The sequence below is a fragment of the Equus caballus genome, chromosome 15 (assembly GCF_041296265.1).
Source record: "Equus caballus isolate H_3958 breed thoroughbred chromosome 15, TB-T2T, whole genome shotgun sequence".
NCBI lineage: Eukaryota > Metazoa > Chordata > Mammalia > Perissodactyla > Equidae > Equus > Equus caballus.
In genome coordinates this window covers 101,672,856-101,700,466 of record NC_091698.1, presented here as the reverse complement: position 1 = coordinate 101,700,466, position 27,611 = coordinate 101,672,856, and the positions used below count along the sequence as shown (strand labels likewise).

At 48.4% G+C, this 27,611-nt stretch overlaps 1 protein-coding gene across 12 annotated transcripts in view; it reads left to right on the top strand.

The window, feature by feature from the left end:
* RNF144A (ring finger protein 144A) overlaps positions 1 to 27,611 on the top strand; it is a 119,247-nt gene that overhangs the window by 67,176 nt on the left and 24,460 nt on the right. For 7 of the 12 annotated variants that reach the window (XM_023619585.2, XM_023619590.2, XM_023619589.2 and 4 more), the window contains 4 exons: positions 6,628 to 6,773; positions 20,784 to 20,888; positions 21,042 to 21,102; positions 26,853 to 27,060. In XM_023619585.2, the coding sequence (XP_023475353.1) occupies positions 6,639 to 6,773; positions 20,784 to 20,888; positions 21,042 to 21,102; positions 26,853 to 27,060 (509 nt within the window). In that variant the 5' untranslated portion in view covers positions 6,628 to 6,638. Of the gene's footprint in view, positions 1 to 6,627; positions 6,940 to 20,783; positions 20,889 to 21,041; positions 21,103 to 26,852; positions 27,061 to 27,611 lie in introns of all 12 variants that reach the window. The other 5 variants (XM_070236743.1, XM_070236737.1, XM_070236738.1 and 2 more) reach the window with 2 other exon arrangements.

Here is a 27,611-nt window from a genome sequence, read left to right as displayed (position 1 = left end):
TGTTTTCTGTCTCCCCACTAGAGTTTAAACTCCCAGAGGGCAGGGATGTTTGTGGATTTAGGTTAACATTTCCAGTGACCACAACAGTACCTGGAACAGAGTGCCCCCAGATTCCTGTTTAATGAGTGATTAGAAGGAGGTCTCTGTCCTCTGTGGCAGCATGTGTGAATTCAGTAACACTTTCAGTTGAGTGTTTTCTGCATCCCAACAACATTGGCATACGTTTGAGAAGTAGGAGTGTGTATGTGTAGATCCCTTTCTCAGTCGTGTGATCCTGAATGTTCCTGGACTTCCAGAATGTGCTTTGGTCCTGGCCTGCCAGGGCACCACCAGAACCTAAGGCTGGGCCACTTATGCCTCTTTGTTATTTCAAGCACCTCACTGATTGCCACGTGTCACCCTGCCGGGTTTTGTCTGTAGAGAACCTGGCAGATACTTCTGCCTCCCTCGCCAAAAGCATAAACGGGCTCCTCTCACCCGCACGGTCGTTGTACCTGCTTCCTCCTGCGTCTTCAGAGAACCCTGGTTCCCTCATATTCCCTCTCCAGCTCTCAGGGAACAAGACAGAATCCAAGTAAACCTGCTAGAAGAGTTGAGACCTTGGAATATCGGTGCAATGAGGAATCTGCTCCACATATTTGGAAGCCCCAAATTTTACTTAATTTTCTGGCTGAAGTATGTCAGATAAATGAAAACTGTAGCCTAACATTGATAAAAGGTGATTCTTCTTACCCCCCCCGCAAAGTTTCTTCAATCAGCTTCCTTCTCATTTTACACATTTGCTTGACCCTATTGCCTCCACAATGAAAGGGTCAAAGGCGGGTGTCTTAGCCAGAGGAGGAAGACAGTGGTGTTCTCAGATGGCACTCTGTGGCTGTCACCCCCGGCTCTGCTGACACCTCTAATCCCAGGTCAAAACGGTGTTTGGAGCATCATGGAAACTGAATGCTGATGGACAGCTACCTGGTCATGAGTGAGTGTAAGAATTAGGGGTATGTAAATAGAGGAGTTGGACGGGGGACCTCTTGAGGTGGACTTGCAAGTGAGTTCTTAGAGAGAGGGGGAGCTTAATGTTCAGATGCCTTAATGGGCAGAACATGACTCAACCACAGGCATATCACGTGCTCTGAAATGGATCTGTAGGAACAGGGGTCTGACATTTGAAAGCCTGATGTATCTTTATCTCTCTCACGCACTGAGAGCCGTTCCTCACCTCCTGGAAGAACTTCTGTGGATGTGGCGGCGACACGAGCAGGAACCCTCTCCCTGTGAGCTGAGATCCACCTTTTCAGAAGGCTGGGAGGAGCTTGCAGGCTAGAGGAGTCCTGGAGGTCAGCTCTGGCAGCCAGAGCTGCAGACAGGCTGTGGGTCGCTGGAGGCACAGCGACGGGTCAAGGAGGGTCACATGGTCAGTTAGCAGCAGTGCTGAGGTGGGAACTCAAGTTTCCTGAATCTTCGTAGAGGCCTGTTTCCAACCCATTGCCTGCTCCCTACTCCCTTACGTCTTGTTTGTTAACTCCAGGGACTGACCAGCTCCAAACCCAGGGAGTTCCTAGGCTCGTTGTCCTGGCAACAAGGCTTCTGTTCAGTGCCTTAAAGGAAGCCGCCATGTGCCTGCCTCATCCCATCGGGGCCAGCCAAAGGTGTGCTCCCGGATAGCCATCCTGTCATCGACCAGCACTGACCTAAAGGAGCAGGAGAAACTGAAGATGATAGCATAAACTGGTTTCTCGAACCCCCAAAACTGTTCTTTGTTTGGCTAGGTGTGACTAAATCAATTCAGAGCAGGGAACAGGGCTGGGGTGGGGTGGCCCACTGCTAGTCAACTTCATCAATATATGCTGCTGCTCAATTCTCTAAAGAAATGGAGATAACGGCTAATGATGTCACTGGCAAGGTTTGGCAATAATGCCCTGAGTGGTCCATTATCAGGGAGAAGGAAGTGGTGTTGGTGGTGGGGGTGGCTGTGTGACGTCTTAGCAAACCCCTAAAGAGCTGAGCGTAAGGAAATCAGCTCTGGAAGGATAAAGGACCCAAAGACCCCCTTTGGCCTTTAAATGTAATGACTTGATGTTTGAATTTAAAAGCGTCGCTCACTGGTAGCCCGAGTGTAATGTTTATGTGGGCACTTTGGAGTTGAAATAACCGGCCCTCTGTGTCTTCCTCTGCCCTTCACTCCTGGACAGAGGTCAGGGAGCCGGGCTTGTCTGGGCCGGCTGTGGGAAGCTCCCGAGACATTTTAAGCTTGCATGTGGAGTCTTTTACAGGTCTTAGAAATGAAAGAGTGAGCGCTCCGCCATGAATGCCAATTGTTTCCCAAGCCAAGCCATCGTCTGCAAGAGAGGCAACTTCCGGAAGCAGGATACAGGTCTGCCGAGCCAGGGGAGGAGGAATGTCAAGGACCTCGGTCCTGGCTGACGTTGGAAGTTTCCTGAAGGCTGTTTCCAGCGGGGCTTCTGTCGTGTTTGCCTGGGGTTCCCTCTTCAGTCATGGCTCCGCACAGCAGGAACCTGGAGCTTGCTGCAGGAAGTGGCTCTGGTGGCTTCTCACACCAGCCCAGGCTTTTTTTCGGGCAGAGGAAGTGCAGAGCTCTGGATGGGATGGAGGGAGTGGAGGTGGGCCTGCCCTGTGGAAGGAAAAGCTTCCCTCTAGTTAGACGGCCCGCTCAACCCAGCATCTGTATGTCAGAGTCTGGTTGCTGATGCTGTGTTCCAGTCAGGATGCTCCAAAAGACAGGACTCCTCTTCTCCCTCACTGGTACAGGTGTATCTGCAAGGGACAAAGCGCATACAACCTGCGCTTAACACATCTGTGGCTCTTTCTGCAGTGAATCTGTTAAGAACTGGTGCTGTGAGAGTGGCAGCTCAGACGGGCTGGGGCCCTCTCTCTGGTCTGTGGGCCCTCCTTTGTTGATTCTGTCTGCTCGCCCCTTCTCCTCTGCAAAATCTGAATGTAGGGCAGCCTGTTACAGTGAAATGACTAACAGCACCTTTCATTCTTCCTTTTTTTCCTTACAGAACCTTAATGGTGTGTGTGGTGCTTGAGAAAGCGCCTGTGGTCTAGCTGTGCCGTGCTGCGCACCCTCCTTGGAATGTCACAGTGCCGTTAGCATGTGAAAACCCGTACAGTTAGATGGTTAAAAAGTAAACACCTGAACCCGTTCAACTCTATTTAATCCAGTATTTCTCAGATTTTTAGCATCAAACTTAATAACTGTCAAACTTAACTGTTTCGGGAAAACAGTAGCTTAAAACATTACTCTTTCCAGTAGAATCTGCATTTCAATAGGCTTATTTGGATTTCAATGAAAACAGTAAATTTTTTTTAATAAACTTTTTATTTTAGGGCAGTTTAGATTTAGATTTATAGATTTAGTTGTAGATTCAGATTTACATTAACAGATTTGGATTTAGATTTAGAAAACTGATGCAGATCAATAAGGAGTTACCATGTAGAAGAGTTTTAGGTTCACAGGAAAACTGAGCGATAAGTACAGAGTTCCTACGTACCGCCTGTCCCCACACATGCACGGCCTCCACCACGTTGACATCTCACACCGGAGGGTCCATTTGTCATAATTGATGAACCTACATTGACACATCATTCTCACCCGTAGTCCATAGTTCACTGTATTAGCTCGGGCTGCCATAACAAAATGCCATAGACGGGGTGGCATAAAAACGAAATTTACCTTCTCACAGTTCTGGAGGCTGGAAGTCCGAGATCATGGTGCCAGCATGGTCAGGTTCTGGTGAGAGCTCTCCTTCTGTCTTGCAGAAGGCTGCTTTGTGTCCTCAAATGTAGGAGAGAGCGAGACAGAGATATAGAATCTTCCTCTTTTATAAAGTGACAGTCCTGTTGGATTAGAGCCCACCCTTTTGACCTCATTTAACTGTAATTGCCTCCTAAAGACATATAGTCGCGCTGAGGGTTAGGGCTGCAACATACGGATCTGGAGTGGACACAATTCAGTCCACAACATTTACATTACAGTGGACTCTTGGTGTTGTACATTCTATGGGTTTTGACACATGCTGAATGAGGTGTATCCACCGTTACAATATCATACTGGTATTTTTTGAGAGGCGGTGCATTTGGCGGGCTTGGGAGTCGCACAGACCTGGGTGGCGAATGCTATCTTGTGGAAGGATGTAGACCAGTGGTTCTCAGACTTCCCTGCACAGGAGAATACCCTGAAAGGCTCAGAAAAACACAGATGGCTGTGTCTCTGCCTCCTACCCCAGAAGTCTGGGTTGGGGCCCAGGAAATTGTGGACCAGCAAGTTCTCAGGAAATGCTGATGCTGCTGTTTCACACTTTGGGAACCGCTGATAGAGCCCGTGCAACAGAGACTGGGAGAAAGGTTGGCAGCTGAGGGGTTCGGAGAAAGCAGGGCAGCTTCTCGGAGCACCAGGGACTGGTGTAGGGCGCGGAGGGTTGGGAGCATTTGGAGAAGTGGTGAGGAGGGGGCGGGAGTTTGGTTGAGGAAGAAACATAGGTGTGACTCAGCCAGCTTTAAGAAAGCAGGGGCTTGCTGGAGCAAGTTGTGAGAGCAGAAGGTGGACAATGACTGGCTGACAGTCAACTGCTTTTCTTCCCCTACTTTGTTTTGAAGGGGTGAAGCTGGGAGAATAGGAGCTGCAGAGGTCGACAGCCCTAGAGCCCAGGGATGAGTTGGTTCTGGCCAAATAATCGCATTTTACCTTTATGGTAATATAGGGAATATCTCCCTCAATGGACTGTGTTCCCTTCTAGCTCTTTCTCTTCCTTGTATCCATACCTCTTCCGTCACAATGCACAACTTCTTGCATAACTCCAGCAGTGCTTAATAAGTAACTTGCCTTATAAACATTTTGAATTGCTTAGATTGAATAATACTTGTAATTGACCAGATGTTCTTAAAATAGATTGTTGTTTCATATGACTTGACATTCACATTAGGAGAAACAAAGACTGTTTTTTTCTTTTGTTGTGCATTGTGATTCTCTTAGCAAATTCCTATTTCAAGTTTGCAGCTGTTCAATGTTTGCAAAATCGTGTTTGCCCATCCTGTGCGGAGGGAAGGTCTGTGACGGGCTTAGACAATATATACTTTTGGGGGGGAGGGGGAGTAAAATATGCTGTTGTTCCCATTTGAGTCATGATTTTGAGCACACCTCAGAGAGTATCTCCGCTAGAGGGGAAGGAATACTGACATAGTGTCGGGAGATTGGAATTTGACCTTCTTCAAGAGTAGTTCACGGGAGGGAGGTGAGGGGCCATGCTGACGCGTGCCCAGGGCAGTGGGAAGCCACAGTGTCTAGAGGTCAAGTGGAAATCATGGTCCAGGAAGAAAGGGAACAAGAGTTCAAGCCTGCCAGCTGTGCTAAGGGTCACGTCTTCGGAGAGGTGTAAACAGGAAAAGGAGCCAAGCTCAGAAGCTGGAAGAGCAAGGACTGTCTGGGAATGGACAAATGGGATTCACACAGATGGTCCTGGGCAAGAGGGAATAAGTGGTGTATGCAGCAGGAGAGTGTTCACGTGGCGTTGCCCACCCAGGACTTACACTGGGGGCGAGTGTGGGCTTTAGGGGTGCTATGTTGAAGGGTGAAGCCCTGGATTTCTGCCCTTCTGCAGTGCATTTTGAGGGGCTGTCCAGTCTTGGAGCACACTGCACAGCGGGTGACAAAGCAGAAGGCTGCATGAGGTTTTGGTTTTTGCTTTTGCCAAAGGTTTCAGCCATCAGCTTGAACTTCCTAAAAGACTAAGTTTGTCACATCATTTCTCTGCTTAACAACTTTTCTGTTGTTCTTGAGTCTGTATTAGTTAATGCAGCAAGCAGTGGAAATCAGTGTGATAAATGTAGCAGTGGACAAATACATGCTGTCAGGGGAACACAGACTGTGAGTGGGTTAGGAAGTGGCTAGAGAATGTTCTGGGAGGACTGGGAAGTGAAGATTGCTTCCATTAATGTGTGTTGAGTGTCTGTATACACCAGGCCCTGTTTTGCACTTGACCTGCATAAGTGAACAGATCTACCAAAGGCCCTTGCCTCCCTGAAGCTTACATTCTAGAAAATCCACCAGGGCTTAAGGAGGCAATGGTCCTTGGGCTGTTTCTGGAGGGTCAGGTAACACTTGGGTGTATGGATCGAAGCCAGTGTGCAAAGCTGCATTCCATTGGGAGGGCACCACAGATGGAAAGGGAAGGACTTCACTGAGGGGTTCCTCGGGGATGTTTCTACACTAGAAACTGGAGAACAGTTGATTCAATCAATAACTATTTTAAGAAAAGCTTCTGTCCCACGGCTGCTAAGGTTTTGCCCTCGTGGGCTAGATGCTTGGTTGGTGGGAGGTATCTTACTCAATGCCCGGTGGAGGGATGGAGCAAGGATGGGGCGGGGTGAGTCGTTTGCCATTTTGAGGGTAGACATGAGCATTGCCATCAGTATGGGAAGGGAATCACCCACAGATCCAAGTCCAGGACCCCTGGCTAACACTTCTCAGAGGACCCAAAGGAGTTCTCCGAAACCCCAGGCCCATCAGCAGTCGCTTTGCCACCTCCTGGGCCCCAGTGGCAGCTGGGAGAAGGGCTCCCTGCCTTGGTTCTGGTGGAGGTCTGATGGCTTGTGCTTTTCATCTCATTTCAGACTGCTCTGCCATGACCACAGCGCGGTACCGGCCCACGTGGGACCTGGCCCTCGATCCGCTGGTGTCGTGCAAGCTCTGTCTCGGGGAGTACCCGGTGGAGCAGATGACAACCATCGCCCAGTGCCAGTGCATCTTCTGTACTCTGGTTGGTCTTGTTGGAGAAAACGTCTGTTTAAAAGAATTTCAGGATGAGCCTTTCTGCTTTCATTTTTAGAGACACCGAGCAAACCATTGGCCTCACTTGTGCTCGTGACAGAGTCTCCTTTTTGAGGCTTTCACATGGTTACTGGAGGAAATTTCCTCTCAGTCAGGTGGGCTCCCAAGTAGATTTCCATCACACGTGCTCGTGGTGTAAAAGCAAGCAGTTAATCAAATTTTAGAAGCTAGTAATGCAATTTGGAAAACGTGATCATGGCATGTGTTCTCATTTCTGGAACTTTAAATTTAATCTGACAGTTACATGCCTGAGATCACAGCAGTCTTAACGCAGTGAGTGTGCACAGCTGGAGTGTTCAGCTCTTCATGTCGCCTCTCACTGGTTTAGTGCCAAACTAGAATGCACTTATCTTGAAATCACATTTAAATTTCCTTAAAACATAGCCAACCTTATTGGGGCCAAATGATCTGATCTTAATGACTATAGGGACTTTTCTTTCCCTCAAGTCTAACTCAGACTCAACATTTTACCCCTCAGAAAGGGGAAATGAGGGTGTAAGGTTTATTTTCAGTTTGTCTCATTTAATTTTGCCTGATTTTTCTTCCCATTCAAAAGATACCAAAAAAAAAAAATAAAATCCAGAAAATGAAAAAAAAGAATCATTCTCTTCAAACTATAAAAAAACAAAAAGTTGCTTCTGAATTTAACTGTGTTATAAAGGAACCATATGGACAGCCTGCCATGTACTTTTCAAATGTCTAGATGAAGATCACTCTCCTACCATTTTACAGGAGATGTACTCTTCCTTCTTGCCCACATTTTACAGGCCTTCTTTCATTTGTGTCTCATGACCTCCATGGGATGAAGCCACGTTCAATATTAGCACCTCCATTTACTAGACAGGGAGACAGAGCTTTGCAAACATTTAAGCCTACATCTCTGACTTCTCGTTATGCGGACTCTGGCTCTATGAGGGGCAGAATCTGTACCCCAAACTCCTGCTTTACTGCAGGACTCCTGAAAGCCGATCAATGAAGGCTCACTGGATTGAAAGGCAGCAAGGCCACCTCAGTGTTGACAGCCAAGAAGTGTGCCTCGTTAAAGCCCCAGGAAAGTAGCTTCAACCTGGAGGACTGGAAATTGCTGTTGACATTTTTCTGAGATGGGGAAGGATGGGAGGGAGAGAGCCGGGGGAGAAGTGCAGAGCCAGACATCCAGCCAATTAACACGATGAGTCGGATTCGTTTTCATTTTGAGAAGATGAGCTGGGATGGTGAAGCATGTCAGAATGGATTAAATAATTAGCTTTATGCAAAATCGCCTCCCTCTTGCTTGAAGAGAAGTCTTCCCCGTCTCCTGAAGTTGAGTAGATGCCCCCCTGCCCATGCGGCTTTGGGTAAGATTGCTGCCTGTCACACTCCCCTTGGGCCGCACAGACGGCCTTGTGAGACCTTGACTTGCTTTCTCCCGTTGGAGTCGTCCTTGCATCAGCCGTCCACCCAGGCTTGCATTTCTTGTTGTTTTGGGTTTCCCTTTCTAGAGAATTGTAGTAAAAATAAATAAGCGACTCGAATTCAGATCAAATGCTTAATTTAGGTTAGGGACTGTGAAAGGAGGAAAATAGCACTGTTTTCTCAAAGAGGGGTTGCGAGGAGCACCAAGAAACAGCTCAACAGTTGAGATTTTTTTTCCACAACCATTTATTAAAAATTAAAATGTTGAAAACAGTCCCTCTTGTTTCTGCAGCTCACTCCAGCGTGAAGCGGAGGAAGCACCTGTGTATGGACAGATGGGGCAGGGTGCCCTTGCACCCCATTGCTTCACTCCCATGTCTTTCCCTCTTGTGGGCCTCAGTCACCCGAGCCCTGGGCAAACCCAGGGGAGGAGCCATGGCCTCTGGCCAGAGGAGTTGTAACTGTCCTTTCCGTGGGCGACGGACATGGGAGGTGTAAAAGAGTGAAGAGAGAAAATCGTGTAGGGCTAAAAGGAGGCACTCTTAACAAAATAATTGCTAGGGAAATTGCAGTTAAGTTCTGAGGCAAATTTATCTCAAGGAACAACGGCTCCAGGGGAAAACATGGCTTCGGGGGTCAGGCGTCCCTGCGTTGAGATACTGGCTCTCTTTCTGACCCTAGTGGGCCTCATTTACCCCATCTGTATAATGGAGCTAAAAAGTTTGCCCCAGATTCAGGGAAAGGGCATGTGTGCAGGACTGCCATGTGGCAGGCATTCTGCAGGCCTAGTTCCTTCTCACTTTGCTCCTAAGTTTTGACTTTGAACTGCAGGAATAATGGGGGGCTTTGGGCAGCTCTCCCCAAATGTGTGTCCTGAGGAACACTTGTCCTAAAAGATGCACTCATCTTTTAGTGGGTTTGCCAAATACTGCATGCTGTGCCCCACTCTGTGTCCCCCAACCAGGACATTCTCGGTGCCCAAGAGCATCAAGAAAGCCCTTGGAAGTCCACAATGAGAGACAAACTGTTGATTTTCCAAATTTATTTGAGCATGAGAAATGTTTGCGTACCGGTTACTAACATGGCACTTCCAGGACACATGTTCCAGAGGGCTGTCCTCACTTGCAGGGCGCCTGGCGCCTTTAGGCTGGGTTCAGAGGTCATGGAGAGCCTGGGAACCGGGGGGTCTGTGGGACTTGACTTGGAAGCAAGACCCGATGAAGAGTCTCAGAGGTTCAAGGGACCCTCTCAGCCAACACAACCCAGGTGTTATGCCAGGCGTTGGGGTGTGGAGATGGTGACAACCTACCAGATAGCTCAAATGGTCCCATTTTGGCTGAGTGTGAAAATGAAACTCTAAAGTGCCAATGTAAACTTGAACATTTGGGTGCAAAAAAGTGAAATGCAAGTATAACCAACAGTTTTTGTGCGCAAGTACTGGAAAGAGAGAAAAGGTTGTTGACACTTATGTAAAAATAAGACAGCCCTGAGCCCACCATCAGAGCTAACCCCATTTCCGTTTTGTCAGTCAGTGATACAACCCAAGTGTATAGTGGCCTGGGAGTCTCTCCAGGGACCAAAGTCTAAAACGTGTGAGCAGTTTCAAGCTAAAATGGGACATACCAAGGCCCCTTAGATCTCCTGATACTTGCAGCATCTGATAGCATGAGAATGTTTCTGTTGTTTTGCGGCTGACAAAGTTGTGTCCAGTTTGACAGCTACGGTAATTAGAGATGATATTTTTACTCAAAAGACTGGGGAGATGTGAGTCTCTAAAAAGTGCGTTGCTGTGGTTCCCACTTCAAGATAACAGGTCCCCGGTGATCTGGGAAGGTGGACATGTCTGCTTTTCTGTTTGTCCTTAGGAAAAAGAAAGTCTAATGAAAATTAATTTTCACCATGGCAAGATTAAATAGGCCAAATAAAATAGACACACACACACGTTTTTGCTTTGAGCTAGAATGGTATCTCTTATAATACTAGTTATTTCTCAGTGATTAGGAGCTTTGCCATTAGAGCCCAGATAAGAGGGTTTGATAAATAAACATGGGAAATTCTTACTTAAAAACATAGCTTTTAGTAGACAATGTATTTTCCCAGAGAATGTGTAGGGATAACAGTAATAAAGGCAATCTTTAGTGGTTTGGAAAGGAAGTTGGGAAGGTTGGGTTAATTGGATCAGGCTTTGGAATTTGGGCCCACGTCTTCATTCTGCCCCCACTTCCTGTAACTGTGTGTTTGCTCAGCAAACTGCTTAACTTCTCCGAGCCCCGGTTTCCTCAAGTCTAAAATATGATCAGCCTCCTGAACAAATTCACTGAGGTCCTGTATATAGAGCACTGGGCAGTGGCCTTCCTGGTCATCCGTGATGCAAACATCGTTTCCTTGTCCTCCTATCCTTTGCCAAGGCCGTCCACCTAGTACGCTGTGGAAATGCTGCTTAGACCCAGAACTTCTGACTGTTTATCTCAGCCATGTTTCCTCGCCTAGACATTAAGCTGGTTGAGGTGATGGGCCTTAACTTACACACCTTCACATCCCCGTCCGCTTTGCGTTTTGTATACGGCACCCGGTGGGTGTTCATTCACTTCCATTTTCCAGCCCATATCGAACTCCTGCCTTGTGCTCAGTGCTCTGGATACGTAGGTGAGATTAAAGATTACAGTCCCTGCTCTCCCGGTCCCATGATCGGGAGAGGTAGATCTGTGTTGCTGTCATTTGGGGTGGAAAGAGCTGTATTTGCCATATAAACAGAGGTGAGAGACAGCATGGAGAGGGGAACAAGGAGTTGTACCCGCAGGCTGCAGGGCATCATTTGAGCTGGCTCCCAGAGAAATCGCGAGTGGATAGAACCATTATGGGGCAAGCGCAAGAAGGGGTGTCGTGTTGTGATGGGGCCAGGTTGGGAAGTTGGTGCTAAGGTTTCCACTAGTTTCTAAAGCATAACAGTGCCATAATTGGCAGGGACTGGCAGGGCCCTACAGATGTGGAGCACTGTTTGGATGGCGATGTGCAGAGAAGATCATGTGTTTTGTCTCCTGTAAAGTGGCCACTCTGAGCCGGCCTCAGGTCATCCGCCTCCCACGTCACCCATTGCCGCACAGGGAGAGGCAAGCTTGGGATCCAGAGTGCATGCACTTTCCAGTGGAACCAACTTTCCTGGGTGGCATTGTTCACATTAATAGCCAGCCGTAGTTTGGACATTACAGAAAGGTCTCTCGACTGTAAATCCCAAATCTTGGCTGGTTCTGGGAGTGGCTTCACTGTTAACTCTTGGGGAACTCTGGGCAAGTCCTTGAACCTCTTGCCTTCTCTTGTTTCCCCATCCAGGAAAAGAAAGCTGGACTCTTTGGTCTTGGAGCTGTAAGATTGCATGGACTTTGTCACTTGTCAGTCCCACTGCCACCGCATTAGTGCACACACATGTTTGTGTGGCCTGTGCTGGGAACCTCTATTCTAGATAGCTTCATCAAAGAAGGAGTCTCTTTGCCTGCCTCTTTGGCTTTCAGTCTCGTCCTCACAGTCATTATGTTGACCCTGGAAGTTTGCGGGGCCAGAGTCTCCTCATTGTGGTAGCAAAATGGCGGTTGCTGCAGACATCACTTCCTCATTCCATGCTGTCCACAGGTAGAGAGAGAGGAGGTCGCTTTGGGTAACTTGTAGATGAAGAAGATGCTTGTTTTCCCTGGAAACACCCTTCCAGCTTCACTGGTTATGTGACATCGCTGATCCTTTTCCAGGACTGGCGAGATGAGATATAGCCATCGGCTTAGGCCAGCCAGAACCCACTAGAGGTGGGGTGGGGCCAGTCACTGCAGACCATGGGGCCAGGGAGGGCAGTGCTGGAGGGCTCAGGATGTTACTTGGAAGATGGCAAAACCCCATCTCCACACCTGAGAGCATACATCCCCTATAGCACAGGCCTCACCAATGAAAATGCCGTGCATGGTGTAATCAGGTCCTCGCCTTTTTATCCAGCCTCCCAGCTCCGTTTCCTGCACTTTCCTACTTCCTCAACTTCCTACACTCAAACCATTCCAAACTGCTCAAAGTTTCCAGCTCCACTTGTATCTGGTGCCTAAACTGTAATGTCCTTTGTCCTACTGTGTTGTCATTACACTTATCCATACCCTCCACGGGAGGAGCTTTCTAAGAGCAGTTTATTTGGCTCATTGTCCTCTAAACTTTGGTGCAGGTTGGTGCTCAAAATATATGTTTGTTGCTTGAATGCTCTGTATTTGAGTTCCAAATAGCTTAATGGGGTGAGAGTGAGCTGTTATTCTTACTGCTCTGATTTTCACTGTTACAGCTGCCACTGCTCCGATTCTGCCTCTCTCTCATGTAAGAGGTGTGTCTCAGGAATCATAGGATTGTCCGATTCAGAGGCAACTCTGTCTTACCACATGAGATCAACCTGCCCTGTGAAAGTGACTCCTGGGAAGTCGTTTTCAAAGTGTCCTTAGCTCAGGGTCCTTTCGTTCAAAGGAAAGTGGACAGGAAAACCTAAAACTATGTAAAATGGAGTGTGTGGACCACCAGCCCCACTGATTGTCTCTGTCCTGCGCGCTGGCTCCCAGGGACTTTGTAGGCTGTGGGCCTCTGTGGCGTATAGACCTCAGGCCTCTGCTCTATGGGCCTCGTCCTGGTCTTGGTATCTAGATGGGGAAAAGGCAGACTTGCAGGGTGGGGTGACTCGAGGTTCAGGGCTGAGAATGGACCAGAGAGCTGGGGCTTCCAGCGGCCCAGATGACGGCAAGCAGAGACCCTACTCTGCAGGTCCTCTCTGTGCTCCCTGAGGGCACAACTGCTTCCTGCTCTGCGTTGTCTTAAGGCTCCACCCAGGCCCCTAGGATTCTCTACTGACACTGCTCACAGGCACTACCAGATGGTTTTCCTTTTCATCTCTGAACCTTTTCCTTGTGATGAAGTGGATGGGGAATAACGTTTGTTGATTGCTGATGATATGCCACCTACTTTCCTACATTATCTCATTTCTTGTGAAGCTGTGAAAGGGGCAGAATTTTCCATCTCATAAAAAGGACACCACAGCTCAGAAAGACGAAGTGAGCTGCTCTAGAATGTTCACTGGGTATGTCTAGACTCCAGCGCACTTGCTCCTTCCATTAAAATCCGATGCTTATCTATTACCTGTTCCTAAGAAAATGCTGACACTGGCTCTTTATATTGACTGTGCTGCGAAACTTAGCAAAAGCTCTGGGGCTGTTCTGGAGCATTTGCATGGCACGTCCCGGGTCCAGGGCAGAGAGCTTCCTTCTTACACCCCCAGGTCCTGGCCCTTCCCACCCAGGAAGGAGTCTTGGGACCTGCTTTCTCCCTGTCTTGTGCACGTGACTCTCCATCCCAAAGCTGACTTCCCTGTTCTCTTCCAGGAGGCCTGTCTAAGTCCTTGGCAGTTAAGGTCCTGGAACCCACCCCATTATTGGCAAGATACACAAATGGGGATAATTATTGATCACCCCAATTCCTTCTTACTCGTGAGGTAAACAAACAAATAAAACTCTTGGATTCTTCATTTGATGGGATGATCTTCAGTTTTCTGGAAAATTGAGAGAGCTTAGCCTAATGAAGCTAAATTAACAGAATATCTCTCTATTAGAAGTTAAGCCTCATGTATTACTGATTCCAGCAATTGCACATACTCACAGTCTCACACACTCAGACCCTCACACTCATCACACTTGTGCATCCCTTCTCTCACATGCCTTCCTAAGTGTACACACACATAGATCCCACTTGCCTGCAGAAACACACTTAATTCTACCTCCAGTAACAGTCCAGCCCAGTGTTTATCTGTTGCTTCTATGTTTTTGGCCACCTAGACTTTTGGCACAGAGTACATGACTATTTGATGAGTGGATGAAGTGGATCACCCCTTAGCCTTTCTGAGTCTAATGTTATGTATCTTAATACCCTCCTACAACAACCACTTCTGTCCTGTGTTCCACTGGGAGGTCTTAGTGATGAAGGCATGGTTCGGTTAAAAATACATTTTTGGTCCTGTATGACTTTGGGTTTTCATATTCAAAAGATAGAATGTGTTGTCAACACGCACCACTTGTCTTGCAGCTTATGTAGAATTGTGAGGGGGAGGAGGGTGTGTGCCCTGAGGAACACCAGGAGGAGGGCATCAGATGGTTCCCTGGTCTCTGTGAAAGAGCAGAAAGCATGGCTTCTACTTCATTTTCTCCCTCTTGTGACCAGAGAGGAGCAATGGAGAGGCCCAACTGAGTCCCCTGAGAGCCCCCCAGGTCAGAGCTTGGGCCATCTGAACACCTTCCTAACCATCATCTCCTGGTCACCTCCCCATCTCACCCCGTGCCCAACTCCGCAAATTCAGTCGTCATCAAATCCCGTCAGTCACCGTGGCGGTGGCCCGCTTGTCAGAACAGGGCCATCTGAGAACAAGGGCAGTCCTCCTGCTTTCTGTCAGCAGAACACGTGGCTACATGTGCAAGCCTCTCCGGGTACGTCCATGTTCAATGGTTGAATTTTTAGATCCTGGCATAGCTTCAGGCCAGGCCACAGGTTGTGCCCAATTCCCCACCCACGAGCTGTCATCATGACCACTTCCCCAAAGCCAGGGTGACACAGCACCCTGATTGGGAATCATTGGCCTGAACTGTTTAACTGGTCTCCGTGCCCTACTCAGGTTCCCCCTCCCGCTGCTGAGACTGGGTTCTTATGAAACGGCCTTTGGCTGATGTAAATCCACTCCCGACACACCATGATGCCTCTCCACTGCCTCCACAAATGAGCCCCCACTGCTCAGCGTGGCCCTGCAGGCTTCCCGTCTCACCTCTCCCCACGTGCTTCCTACAATCCACCCAGCACTGCAGACTCTGACTCTTGACACGCTGATTGCTGTCAAGCCAGCACCTGGTCTCCTGATGTTTCTTTGCCTTGGGTGGACCCAACACTGGAATGGATAATGTCTTCTTTGTATAACGACATTGAATAAGCAGCATCCGTATCCAGTGCTCACTAACCCACAGCTGGCTTATCTGTCCCTGCTGATTGTCGTAAAGCGAGGGCCCTCCCAAGTCTTCCTGGCCTCAGTCACAGCTCCCAGCACGCCCTCTCACCAAAAGCAGCTGCTCAGTGCTTACCGGCTGAACTGACCTAAAAATCTCAAAGTGACAAACACAACTGAAGACCTTCGACTTGGTGCTCTGGAAAGAGAGTGTTTCACACCCAACTGCAGTCCACCTCTTTACTGAGCATCTGTAATCACAACACCTTGTGAGGACAGTTGAGGGCTACAGAGGGATATAGAAGTCATCACCCATGTCCCTATCCGTGTGTGGGGATCAGCTGTGCGCTAATACTTAAGTGGCCGCAGCAGTATAAGGCTGCAGTACTGGGATCCCATGAAAAGCATGTGGCACCTGCCCAAGCCAGTGATTGTAGCCACCTCAGTTTTGAATAGTGGGCTGGAAGGGTTTTTGATGGTGGAATTTGATATGATAGAGTAAGGCTGGTAGGCAGGGGAGAGGGTTGGAAGTAAAAGGCACTAATACTATTGAGGCCCCATTTGGTGTGGGTCCGATTTAATCCTTCCAGCAAGGTTACTGTCTGCAAGGTGGGTCATTATCCTTGTTCTGTAGTTGAGGGAACCGAACGGAATCTTAGAAACCTTAAGAGAAAGGCCCGAGGTAACACGAGGAGAGCGATGTTAACTCGAGTGAGGCTGATTGTGGAGCCCGCCTCTCTCCTCCTGACTACACTTGATCTTCAGCCAAGCCTCAGCAGTCAGAGAGCATGGGGTACGTGTATTTAGGAGACCAGGGATGTGATGTTTTGGCGAGAGCAGAGAACAGAGAGTACATGTAGGTGAGAGCATTTTCTTTTGGTAGAAACTCTGAACTTTTTTTAGTTCCAATAATTTTACAGAAGCAACCTTCGTTTTCTTGGACTTTCGTGCTTTGAGTAAAGTCACCTTCCTTCAGCCTTGAGGAAAGAGGATCCCTGCCAGAATATACACTGTGGCTCCCGCTGGGCGGTTTGCTTCAGGTTTCCGGGCCACTCGGCGGAGCCTCTGGGGGATTTGCACATGGCGTCCTCATAGTGCTGTGCTGGCTCGTGGCTCCAGGCTCCTTGACAACAGCTCCACCGAGGATGGCTCGGCCGTCCCGCCGGTGGAGAGGACCAGGATTGCCATTCAGCTGCTCTGCAGCAGGGCCGTGTGGTCAGCGCATCTTCTCTCTCAGGTCTCCAGCTCCTCTGCTGAGACACAGGGACTGTCTCATGCCAGGGCTGGTTATTCTTTATGTTTTCCACTCATCTACCCAGCTGTTGCCATCCATCTATCTATCTGTGCTGCATCGACTAATCCCTTGCTATTGACCAGCACTGAGTTAGGCAGAGGGACTAGAAAGATAAATAATAAACAGTTCTTACTTTCAAAGACCCCAACGTCTAATAACGGAGAAATGATAACAGATCATTGATTACTGATGGCTGTAGAAACACCAAGCAAAACTCCTGGTGAGTATGTCAGCAGTATTCTGGAGCGCTGCTGTCTCTGGGGTGCCAGAGCCGTCAAGTGGTCATTTTTGTCTGCTGGGCTTATCTCATCCCACGCTAGGAGGAAATGGAGGCTCTGAGAGGTGAAGTTCCTTGCTCAAGTCATGCAGCTGGTGAGTGGGTAAGCTGGGATTCAAACCCTGGTGTATGATTCCAACGTCCTTCCTCTTTAAACACTGTTCGCAGGGACATGCCACACTTGTTTGGCCTCCTGCCTGCCTGTGACGTTCGTAAATATGGGTGCCTGATGATGCTCCTCAGGCACCTTTGAGCACAGTGTCTGGGAATTTTCTCCTGCTGTTGGGGTCATGAGTAGCCACAGGCCTTCAAGTGAGAAAACAGACAAAAGTCAGACTTGCTGTAGTTTCAGGCAAGGCAGATGTGTCTGTGGCCCACTTCTCCTTGGCAGGAAACTTCTGACACAACAGAGGTATCTTAACAGATCAGCATTGCTGCCTCCTCATCTTTGGACCAGGGTTTCAAAGAGTTGGAAGACAAAATGGAAAATGAAATGCCTGGAACATTCTGTGGCTCTTGACACTTCGCCTCCATCCTTCTGCCTTTTGTGCAGCTGATGCTCATTTTCCTGGGATGCCGTTGTCCCTCTGGCCAGCTGTTTGTCTCTGGGAAGCCTTGCTAACTACACCCAGGAGGGACCCCTCCAGTGGTCTGTTCTTCCCACTGGAGCATTGAGCACAGCACATCGTAATGATCTGCATAGGCATCTTTTTCCCACAGTGGCCCTCAGGGTCCTGATGCCTTGGACTATCTTTGCATCTGAGCATCATCACCATGTAAAGAGGCACGCTGGGTTGACTCAGACTTTGCTAATTTAAAGTACATATAATTCTTTGTTCTAAGAAAAAGCTTATCAGGGAACAGAAAATACTTAATAAATGATTGCTTATGAAAGAGTTCTTAATTGAGGAGGAAGAAGGCAAAAAACTTTAAAAAGCAAAACAAAAACCCACCTTTTTGGAGTCAGGCAGAGGGGAGTTTGAGTTCTGTCTCCTCTACTTACAGAGTACGAGTTTGGACCCATTCTCCACTTCCCTGAGCTGCTATTTTCTCACCTATGAAACGGGAGCCATGGTACCCGTGAGATTCTTGTGTGTTGTTTAGTGGGCTAACATAGGTAAAGTGATTAACATAGAGCCTGATACTCTGAAGACATTTGATTACTGATGGCTATAATTAATATGATAGTACGAAAAAACTTCACTGTCTGCTTTTGTACTGAATATTCACTTTTACAGAAGTTTCTCTTAGCCCATTTTTTTGGTGCTCATTTCAAGACATCTTTTTGCTATTAGATTGAAAAACATGGCTTGTGAGTCATGACCCACTTTATATCTGGAAGGGGACCGGGCTTGTGTTTGATGGATGCGTGGTCAGACGCTTGGACCCTCGTTTCTTTTTATGTAGTAAACAAATTGATACTCCCAGAACATAGTCATTTTGCAAATTGCGCAGATGCATTCTCATGGCATAGGATGTTCGCTTTCATGGAGCTTTCAGCCAGACATGACACACTACGTGTTGTCATTGCAAGTTCTCGAACAATGATGTTCAGAGCCTTGAATGTCCCCTGAGTGTATGTTTCACACCAGCTTTAATTGTTGTATTTTGCTTCTTAGAATAAACCCTCTCTCATTTGATACTGTTCTCTACCATGTTGTGAGTTTTCAGCATTTTATCAGTTTACGGCATTCCAGAATCCTCCAGAGACCCAATTTAGACAAAGTTAATTACAGAAAGTAAAATAATGATCTTGTAGCTGCGGTTTTGATTTTTCTAATGCTACTACTGTAAGAAGTATATCACAGAGATAGACAAACAACGTAACAACAGTCACTATTAATTAGCTGGTGCTGTGTCCCGAGAATCGTCCTGGGTGGTTTTATACAGTCTCTTTTTTTCCTGTTGCGAATGCCCAGTATGATGGGCATCTGTATTTTATGGTCAACGGAGCTGTGGCCCAAATGCGTCAAGTCACTATCCGTGGCCCCTGCCTAGAAGCTCTAGGTCCAAAGCCTCCTCGAGTCGCAGCCAGCCGTCAGCAGGACATTCCAGTGACCCCCCCCAATTGTAGAAAGACCGCTGTTGCAAGGGCTGCAACTCCTGAACCACAGTGCTCTCTTCCCAAACAGGTCAGCTTGTGCTGCTGAGGCGGGGTGCAGGCCTGATGGGGTCCCCGTGTGGCTGCCCCCTCCTCACCTTCTGCCCTCCCTCGTTCTGGGGAGGGCTGTGTGTTGGCTTTGGTGAGTTACCTCTAAAGCTTCTGCCATCTTATGCCTCAGACGGAGCTCCAAGACTGGGCTCACCCACACTCGGTGCCCTGGGAACTCTCTTTGTAGTGGCTGGGTTGGTGAAACATAGTTGAAGTGTGAGGAATCTAAGTTCAGGGCCTCTGCAGTCACCACGAGTCGGGCAGGACGAAGGAATCCAGGCTGCCACCCAGGGGCCTCAGCTCACAGGCGCTGGCATCACAGTTGACACCTGATGTCTCAGCATTCAGTTTAGTGCTCTTGAGAGAAGCTGTGGGAAATGGCTCTTTTTGAGGATTACCTTGATTTGTATTTTTTAAAGAAATTGCTATCTAGTGTCTTTAACAGGTGAAATATTCTGGTTTGCTAGAATGGGGAAAATTACCTGTTTAGTTCAAATTATATTCATATATTGAGCATACACTGTATTCCATGGAGTATTCTAGACTCTTTCTCTTGCATAAAATTCTTACCACTCCACTGTGAGGGGGATTAGACCACCCTGAACTGTAGATTGGGAAAACGAGTCTGGTAGAGACTAACAGACTTGTTCGAGGCGTGAAACGAATGGGACTCGCCGCTGGATCTCCTTTAGGCCCATCCATTAACGGAAACCATGCATTCTTACAATGAAATGCTGTGTATGTTTTGGGGGAAGGTAGAGGCTCAGGAAGCAGAGCTTATGGGCTTTTCTTGAGGAAGCACTATTATATTTAATGGTGTTAATATAATAGCATAATAGTGTCGGTATTGTGAACCCCACGCGCTGTCCTGGGGCTGTGACTGAAGGCTGATCTGGGGATGCTGTGGAGATGGTTTCCACTGTTCTTCCACTTAATGGCCCCGGTTTCTGTGCCCTTTGAGTTTGCGGGTGAGCGATTCAGAGTTTCCATCTCTAGTTACCTTTGGTAGTGAGCTGCCCTGAAGGCCATGTCTTTCCTTCTAATCATTTACAAGGTGCTTTTCAGGGAAGCACTGGGTTTCTAAGCTAGTAGACTGCAAAGCAGGAGTAAATTGCTCCTGTGAAGACCTCATCCCCTTTGACAGGAGCTCTGCTCTGCGTCCCCTCTCAATCTTTTGCACTCCCTTCAGATGCTCAGCCGTCTCCCCAGGGTGAGGCTGTGGAAGGAGTTGCCGGGTGGGTGAGGTGAGGTGTTGGTGAGGTGTTGGTGAGGGAGGATGGGCCCTGCATGTGAGTTCTCCGCGGGGCGTGCAGGGGCGTTTTAGCCTCGAGCGAGGCTGCGTTCGAATCTGGGCTTTGCCTTGCTGTCTGGGGAAGCTGGCAAGTTCCCTCTTTGGTGACTCAGTTTGCACATCTGAAATATGGAGCAGTCATACCTTTCCTGTAAGACTGTTCTAAGGAGTGCATGCGACAGTGGAATTTAAAGGATTGAGTACAGTGCCTGGTGTCTACTATGCATTTAAAAAATACGGCTTCCTGACCTCCCTCTCTGCTGGACTTACTGGCTTTGTGTTTGCTGAGGTTGTGCACAGGGATCCAACCCACCGCCTTCGTTCTGTGACCTAACATGCGGTCCCTGGCACAGAAGGGGCGCCCCAAAAGAATTTGTTGAGTGAGGAAAACCTCAGATTTCGTGGTTGCTACGGGCTACACAGTGAAAATACCAAACCGTAATGAAACGATGTTCTTGGTTCGTCATTTTTTATGCATCACTGCCCCTTCAGCCTGAAGGAAGTAAAGATGTTTACAGATCCTTCTCTGTTTTTTGCAGTGCCTGAAACAGTACGTGGAGCTCTTGATCAAAGAAGGATTAGAAACTGCAATTAGCTGCCCTGATGCCGCGTGCCCCAAACAGGGCCACCTGCAGGAGAACGAGGCACGTGCAACTGAACACAACCAGTTTTCTAACCTGTACAGGGATGCCCCGCTTAGCTTAGCTTGTCGGACACCATGGGGTCTGTTTAGGATGACATTGCGTGGTGTTCTAGCCCTCAGCCTGTTATACTTATTTGTGTTTTTCTCCCCTTAGATTGAGTGCATGGTTGCAGCTGAAATTATGCAAAGATATAAAAAGCTACAATTTGAAAGAGGTAGGTGCCTTGTTATATTAGCCTGTTACGTTCTGATGGCAGAATCCGGGTAACTTCGGGGGAGCACTTTTGGCAGATAGGACCGTACATCATTTGGCTATCACAGAAGTGGAAACGTCGGTGTCAGACTCCTGAAATTCAGCTGCCGGTTTGAATTCTCTGAGGAGCTCGTGGTTGGAAGGCTGATGTGGGGATGTGTTTGGTAGCAAGAAGGATTCGTGAAACACAACTTGCTTATCGGGATCTGGGCTTACGCAGTGGTGTAAAGAGATGTGACCCTCATGGGGCATTGTTCTTCAGTCAGCTTAAAGCTTTGTGGTTTGAGGACTAAACTCTTAGACCTGCGCGGAATTTAAAAGACACAAAGGCACGGAAGGAGTCCTGAGGCTAAGCATAGAATTGAATGTGATGATCACCGTCCTGACAGCGGAGTGTGGCCTGTCCATTTGCGCTCACTGTCCACCTCCTGCAGGCCCAGACTAGTAGATGCCCAGCGAATAACTGAGTCCCTTATCTCACTAAGCACCACAACATCCCTGCAAGGTTGTCATTGTCCATTAACCTGACACACCCAGAGGCTAACTGACTTGCCCTCATTTCCATCTCTAGCGGGTGGGGGGGGCGGGGGTGGGTATGGACCAGACCCTACTCCTGCAGCGTCCCGCACAGCCCTCCTGTCTGGAGCTGGGCCTGATGTAGACTCCGGGGTTTTCCAGGAGCACGTCATGGAGTGTGCGCAGAGCAGTGTTAACATCATTTTCAGATGGCATTGTATTAAAACATATTGAATGTCCAGGACACATCTTTATCTTTGCTCTCTGAGTACACCAGGATCGTAACATGATATTTTAAAGAGTCTGTAGATGCCATTTGGCCTCGTTTTCATATATATCCTAGACCTTGGGCTCATCTGAAAAGGAGCAGATTAACAGACATGTATAGATGATGCTCCTTATGCAAAACTTGTGAAGATACTGCATCCACATTCTAACATTTCCATGTCAGTTTGTAATCACTGAAGTCTCCTCTCCCTCTTCCTGGACTGGTTTGCAGGTCCCTGTCTGCATCAGGCATTCATTACTGAGATGCAGCCGTGAGCTATGTGTTTACAGGAAAACACCATCAAGATGGGAATGGAATGCAGAATAGACGAGAGGAAACTATCCAGGGACTCCTGGTTAGCTGAATGCAGAGAGTTTTCTTTTCTCTGTTTTTTTTTTTTTTTTTAAATGCTAAAGATAGCTGTATTTCCTCTTGAGGCTTACTTCTCAGAAAAAACATCAATGTGTGGCCAGCTTAAAAAAATCAAACGTGATTTTTGATAGCATTGAAATCTGTTTTCAATAGTTTGTTTATTTAAATGGCATGTATCATTTGGTTTGGGGCTGTTTATAGCTTAAATATAATGTCATGTGATACAAAAGTCAGTATGTGGAGCTGTAAAATTGATTAATTTGGATTTCTGAGACTTTCAGCCTCTTCTGAAAACATTTTCCAGAGAATGTCTTGACAGAAACTAGCAGTTATTTGAATTACAAGAAAATGAACTTTCCATGACGTTGGATTTAATTTGAAAATGCAGCTGGGTAAATTTTCCTACCTAATGATTTTAACTGTTGTTATTTCTTCAGTACTTTGGCTTAGTCAAAGAAGATTTTTTTTCTTTTGCATAAAAATGAAGCCAACCTGACTTAGGTTAAAAAATATTTCTCAAAGCTATCACTTTAAAAATTTTACTAACAGTTTTGTTAAAAGTAACAAAAAAAAACCCAAAATAGACTCAGAAAATGATCAAAGACCTATCTGAATGAAATGTTAAAATGTGAGAGCTAAAATACAGCTATTGATTATAGCCGGTACATTGAACAAGTTTTGAGATACGATCAGAAAGCAAGTTTTGACTTGTTCTGTCCCTGTGAAAAGGAGTCAGAGAGGATGCTCTCGATGAAAACTCAGTGCCATAATTTTCTGAAAACATTTATTACAAAAGTCCTATGGTTAGTTTACATTGCAAACACTGTCTCCTTTTGGATTTTGAGTGCCTCCTCTGATCTGACAGCCTAGATTTTAATTTAAACTTCCCCACCCTCCAGCTGCGTCCTTGGCAAGCAGGCAGCCGGGAAGGAGGCTGTGGACTTGTTTTCTTTGGGAGCACCCACTCTCAACCAGAAGACTCCACAGACTGAGAAGGACAGGCTTTCCAGGGAGAGCTCCCTCACCCCCACTTGCCTGCCCATCACGCAGACGCATGCTTTTATTTGAGCACCGATGGCGCCACCCTGCTGGGCTTGTTTTCATGTCCATCTCTCCTGCAGTTCCTGCTGCCCTGGGACAGGGCCCACAGCTCCTCAGTTCTCCCTCTGACAGCAGAGCACAGGTCCCACAATTGCTGAAGTCAGATCTTGTCCTGTGTTGAGTCGTTTTTTTAAAGGAAACTAGAGCTCAGGAGATTAAATAACTTGCCGGGCTTACCCATCAGTTGTCAGCCTGACCACAGGCAGACTCCTGACGATTACGCCTCCTCCCGACAGGGTGGAACCTGCTGCCACAGTGTGTAGCCCGTGCACCAGCCAAGCCACCAGTGTAGAAAGAGCCAGTGCGAGGACGTGAGGTGACGCTGGGTGTGTTACCGTGCACAGCATGCTTCTCAAAGGAAAAACAGTGTTTTAAAAAACCCCACTTTTTAAAAAGCCTTGGGCTTTTTGTTAAGTCGAGCTATTAGAGACCTACTTCATTAATCTGTTAATATATCTTTGGGAGATGGGAGTTAAGATTAGTTTCTTCCAGTATGCCAGAAAATACACTGCTTGCCTTGTTTGACTGTATATGCTAATATATGTATATGTAAAATGTTAGATATATAGATGTAATATATCTAATATATATTATTAGATGTATATGTGATAGACATAGATATGTATGCATATACTCATCCAGAAAAGAAAAACTCTGATGTTGCCCAGTGTGGATTTTCTTATTGATTGATTTCCGTCTTCTACGCCTTGCTGGCAGACCTCAGCCATGGGGTGATGATGTAGAATATTAATAGAAGTCCGAGAGAAGCCTGGAGCTGTTCACAGGGTTTGATGTGCCCTGGCAGCACTGGAAGCGTGTTTGCAGTCAGCAAATTGGACAGACTTTTATTTGCCCTTTATCTCTCCAAAAGGGAATCTCTCCCTGTGGGGACAGGCAGTGCCCTGTCACAGCTCCATGAAGACAAAGGTCACAGAATTTAAGTCATTGTCATGGAAAGCTTAACTAAGTTTCCTATACCCTGCACAAGATAATTGGGCCTTTCAGGACGAGGCAGCCCCTGGCTGTGCAGGAGAGGGAGCTGGGGATGGCACACAGCAGGAAAATGCATGAGGAGATGCAGCGGCTTGGGAAGGCTGGCCCTTCCTGATGTCACAGACTCCGCAGAGCAAAAGAAGGGGTGGGCGCGGAGACCAGTGGGGGCCGAAAGCATCTCAGTGGGGCAGTGTTGTCCCGTTAGGCTCTCAGATAGACCAGCAGTAACCACAGGGTCAGGTTGGAAAGAAATCAGAACAGGCTGAGGGTGTCTCCGTGTGTCATGGGGCTGTGCTCGCTCAGCGCCCGCGTCCTGCCGCACCTTCCTCAGGAGCTGTGCACACGGGGGACCCCATGAGCTGGCCGGGGCAAAGCTGGGCTCACCGGCATCGCACACTGGCACAGAGGGCAGAGAGCTGTGTGAGAAATTCTCAAGGAGGTGGATCAGGTTGGAGAGGGAGAGAGCGGCCTGGTAAACTGCACAGCTTCTAGCTCCAGAGGAGGATGTGGGAGCCGCCTCTGGTGTTCCCTCTGTACAGGAGGTCTTCCCAGGTATCCGGGAAGCAACCACTGCCCCAGGCTGGCCCTGCATCCCTCTCCCCTCCTTTCTCCAGTTCCCCCAGCTTGGTGGGCAGCAGATAGCTGCTCCACCCGTGTGCGAGGGAGCAATGGCTGCGTTTTCCCACAAGGGCCCCTCCTCAGATCTGACAGCCAGAAACGTTCTTGGAAAAGCAAACTCGGAAACTCTCAGCTAATTACAAGAGCTAATTTTACTCATTCACTCACTATTAGGAGCATCATGAAGACTTCACGTTGCTATAACAAAGATCAATTAAAAAGTAGTGCATTTTCCGAATTCCGGAGATCCTTTCTATTATAAGTCCTTCTAATCTTCTGCCGGACCTACCAATTTGTCCGTTTTGTGCCATTGATTAATCCCCCCTTAAAAAGAAGTAGAGGTGACAAGTTAGATTAGATCAACCGTCAGCCAACCATGGGGAGTGGGCCAGACCCTCCTCTGGCCTGGCCTTGATTGCATCAGCATGGCTGCCTTGGGCCACAGAAGCCTAGCTGAGTAGTTGGACAGAGACCACGTGGCCCTCAAAGACTTAAAATGCTCACTGTCTGCCCCTTTGCAGAAGAAGTTCGCCAGCCCCTGAGTGGTTTTCCAGGTTGTCCCTCCCAGAGGCTTGCTCCTGAAGGGCTGTGTCTGCCTTCCCCATTTAACTGGGGAAGGTGGCAAACACCCACGTGTCCTAGGGCAGCCTGTTTGGGTGAGGCCTGGGCTGGGTCCAGCCCACAGCCTGTGGTCCATCCCCAGGGAGCACCAGTCACGTTCTCGATGCGGGTGAACTGAACCCGCCCTGGCTGTTGGTGGGTCACACGGCCAGGAGCCTTGCAGATGCCTTCCACTGCCTCTGCAGTTCCCCGGGAAGTTGAGTTGTCTGGGAAGACTTCCCAAGAGCCCAGCTGCAGAGCTTGGAAACCAGTGGCCTACTTGAAGGCCTTTGCACACAGCCCCGTCATCCTTCAGCCTCCGATGGCTTTTTGGCAGAGTGTCTGCATTCTGTGTGGTTTCCTGTCAGGTTCTCCCTCCTGCTGCCCCGCATTGGGAATTCCGTGTTACTCTGGACAAGGGGGTGAATGAAGTGGATAACCAGGCTCACCAGGAAGGTCAGCTCGGGACCCATTATTTAAAGAAATGCGAGTTTTGAACAAGGATGTGAAGGGGTGGGAGCGTCAGGGTATCCTGTTTTTCAACGTAACTTCCTGACTCGTTACATTAAATCAGGCTTCTTAGTAACTTGGGATCCCCTCAGGATGGAGAAGCTGGCCCTTCCACACAGTAGTTAGCACATGGCTTAGATTTAAATTTGTGGGGGAGACAGTCTTAGGTCGATGAGCCATTTGATGAGAAGAATTCGACCTTCTTCCTTCCTTTCTTTCCATCCTTAACAAACATTTTCCATGTGTCTACTGCGTGCCTCGCACTAGGCCAGGTTGTGAGGCTGCAAGGCTGAAGACACAGCCCTGACTTCAGAAAACTATGTCCTACAGGAGGCAGACGAGGCAGCAGAAGGCAGTGCCTGGACCATGGTGTGTGGGATCTCAGAGAAAACCCAGACGGGCGGTCAGGCGAGGCTTCCAGGAGGTAGTGGCCTGTGATCCTCGAGGGCAAACAGAGGGTCCAGGTGGCCACAGGCATTCTGCGTGCAGGCAGCAGTGTCCCTAAAGGACTCCAAGGGTATTTGGAGTGGGGTTGAAAGTGAGGAGTGGCTGGAGGGGAGAAAGAGCCAGACAGGCACCAGGTCGTGAGGGGCGTGTTCTGACTGCATCGTCTGGACGTTCTCCTCACCAGTAGATATGTGAAGCGACGCACTGACCTAATCCCTCGGTCCAAAGCCCCATGAGCTCCTTTGGCCTGCAGAGTTTGACTAGCCTATTTTGTCTCCTTGTGTTAGAGGTGCTCCTGGACCCCTGTCGGACTTGGTGCCCGGCGTCCACCTGCCAGGCTGTGTGCCAGCTCCAGGAGATTGGGCTGCAGACCCCACAGCTGGTGCAGTGCAAAGCGTGCGACATGGAATTCTGTTCCGCCTGCAAAGCCAGCTGGCACCCCGGACAAGGCTGCCCTGAGCCCATGCCAGTCACCTTCCTTCCTGGGGAGACCAGGTACCCATCACACAGGCTGCCGCAGGAAGCATGGGCTGAGGGCTGGGAGAAGGGAGGGAAGGGAGTATGTTTCCTCCTTAAACGTGCCGCCGAGGGGACATGACTGCACCTCATCGGTCTCTTTCTCTGAGTCTTATTCAAACCTGGGTTGGTTTGTTTTGGATTTATTTCTGCGAGTGAGTCTGTGCCAGGTGCTGTGCAGGGCCCTGGAGATAGAAAGACGCGTAGGAGACGAGCTCTGCTCTGCCTATCCGGAAAGACAAAGGCATGAGCAGTTAGTTGCTAGGAAGGGTTTTAAGTCCTGCGATGCCTTACATTTTCACAAGACTCCATTGTGTTGAAGGTGGTCCAAAACCCAAAACGGGTGCAGAAGGGGAACCAGAGCAGGTGGGCAGGGGTTATAAACAGCAGAAGGATCACGAAAAGCAGGTGCCCAGTACCTGAGGCCGAGGTGGCTGCATCTCCCTAAAACGGCGAGCCTGTTGGAAGGCTGTGGTAAGTCACCACAGTGTTGCTGCCCTCCTGTCCCCCAGCCAGACCCTCAGGCTGGA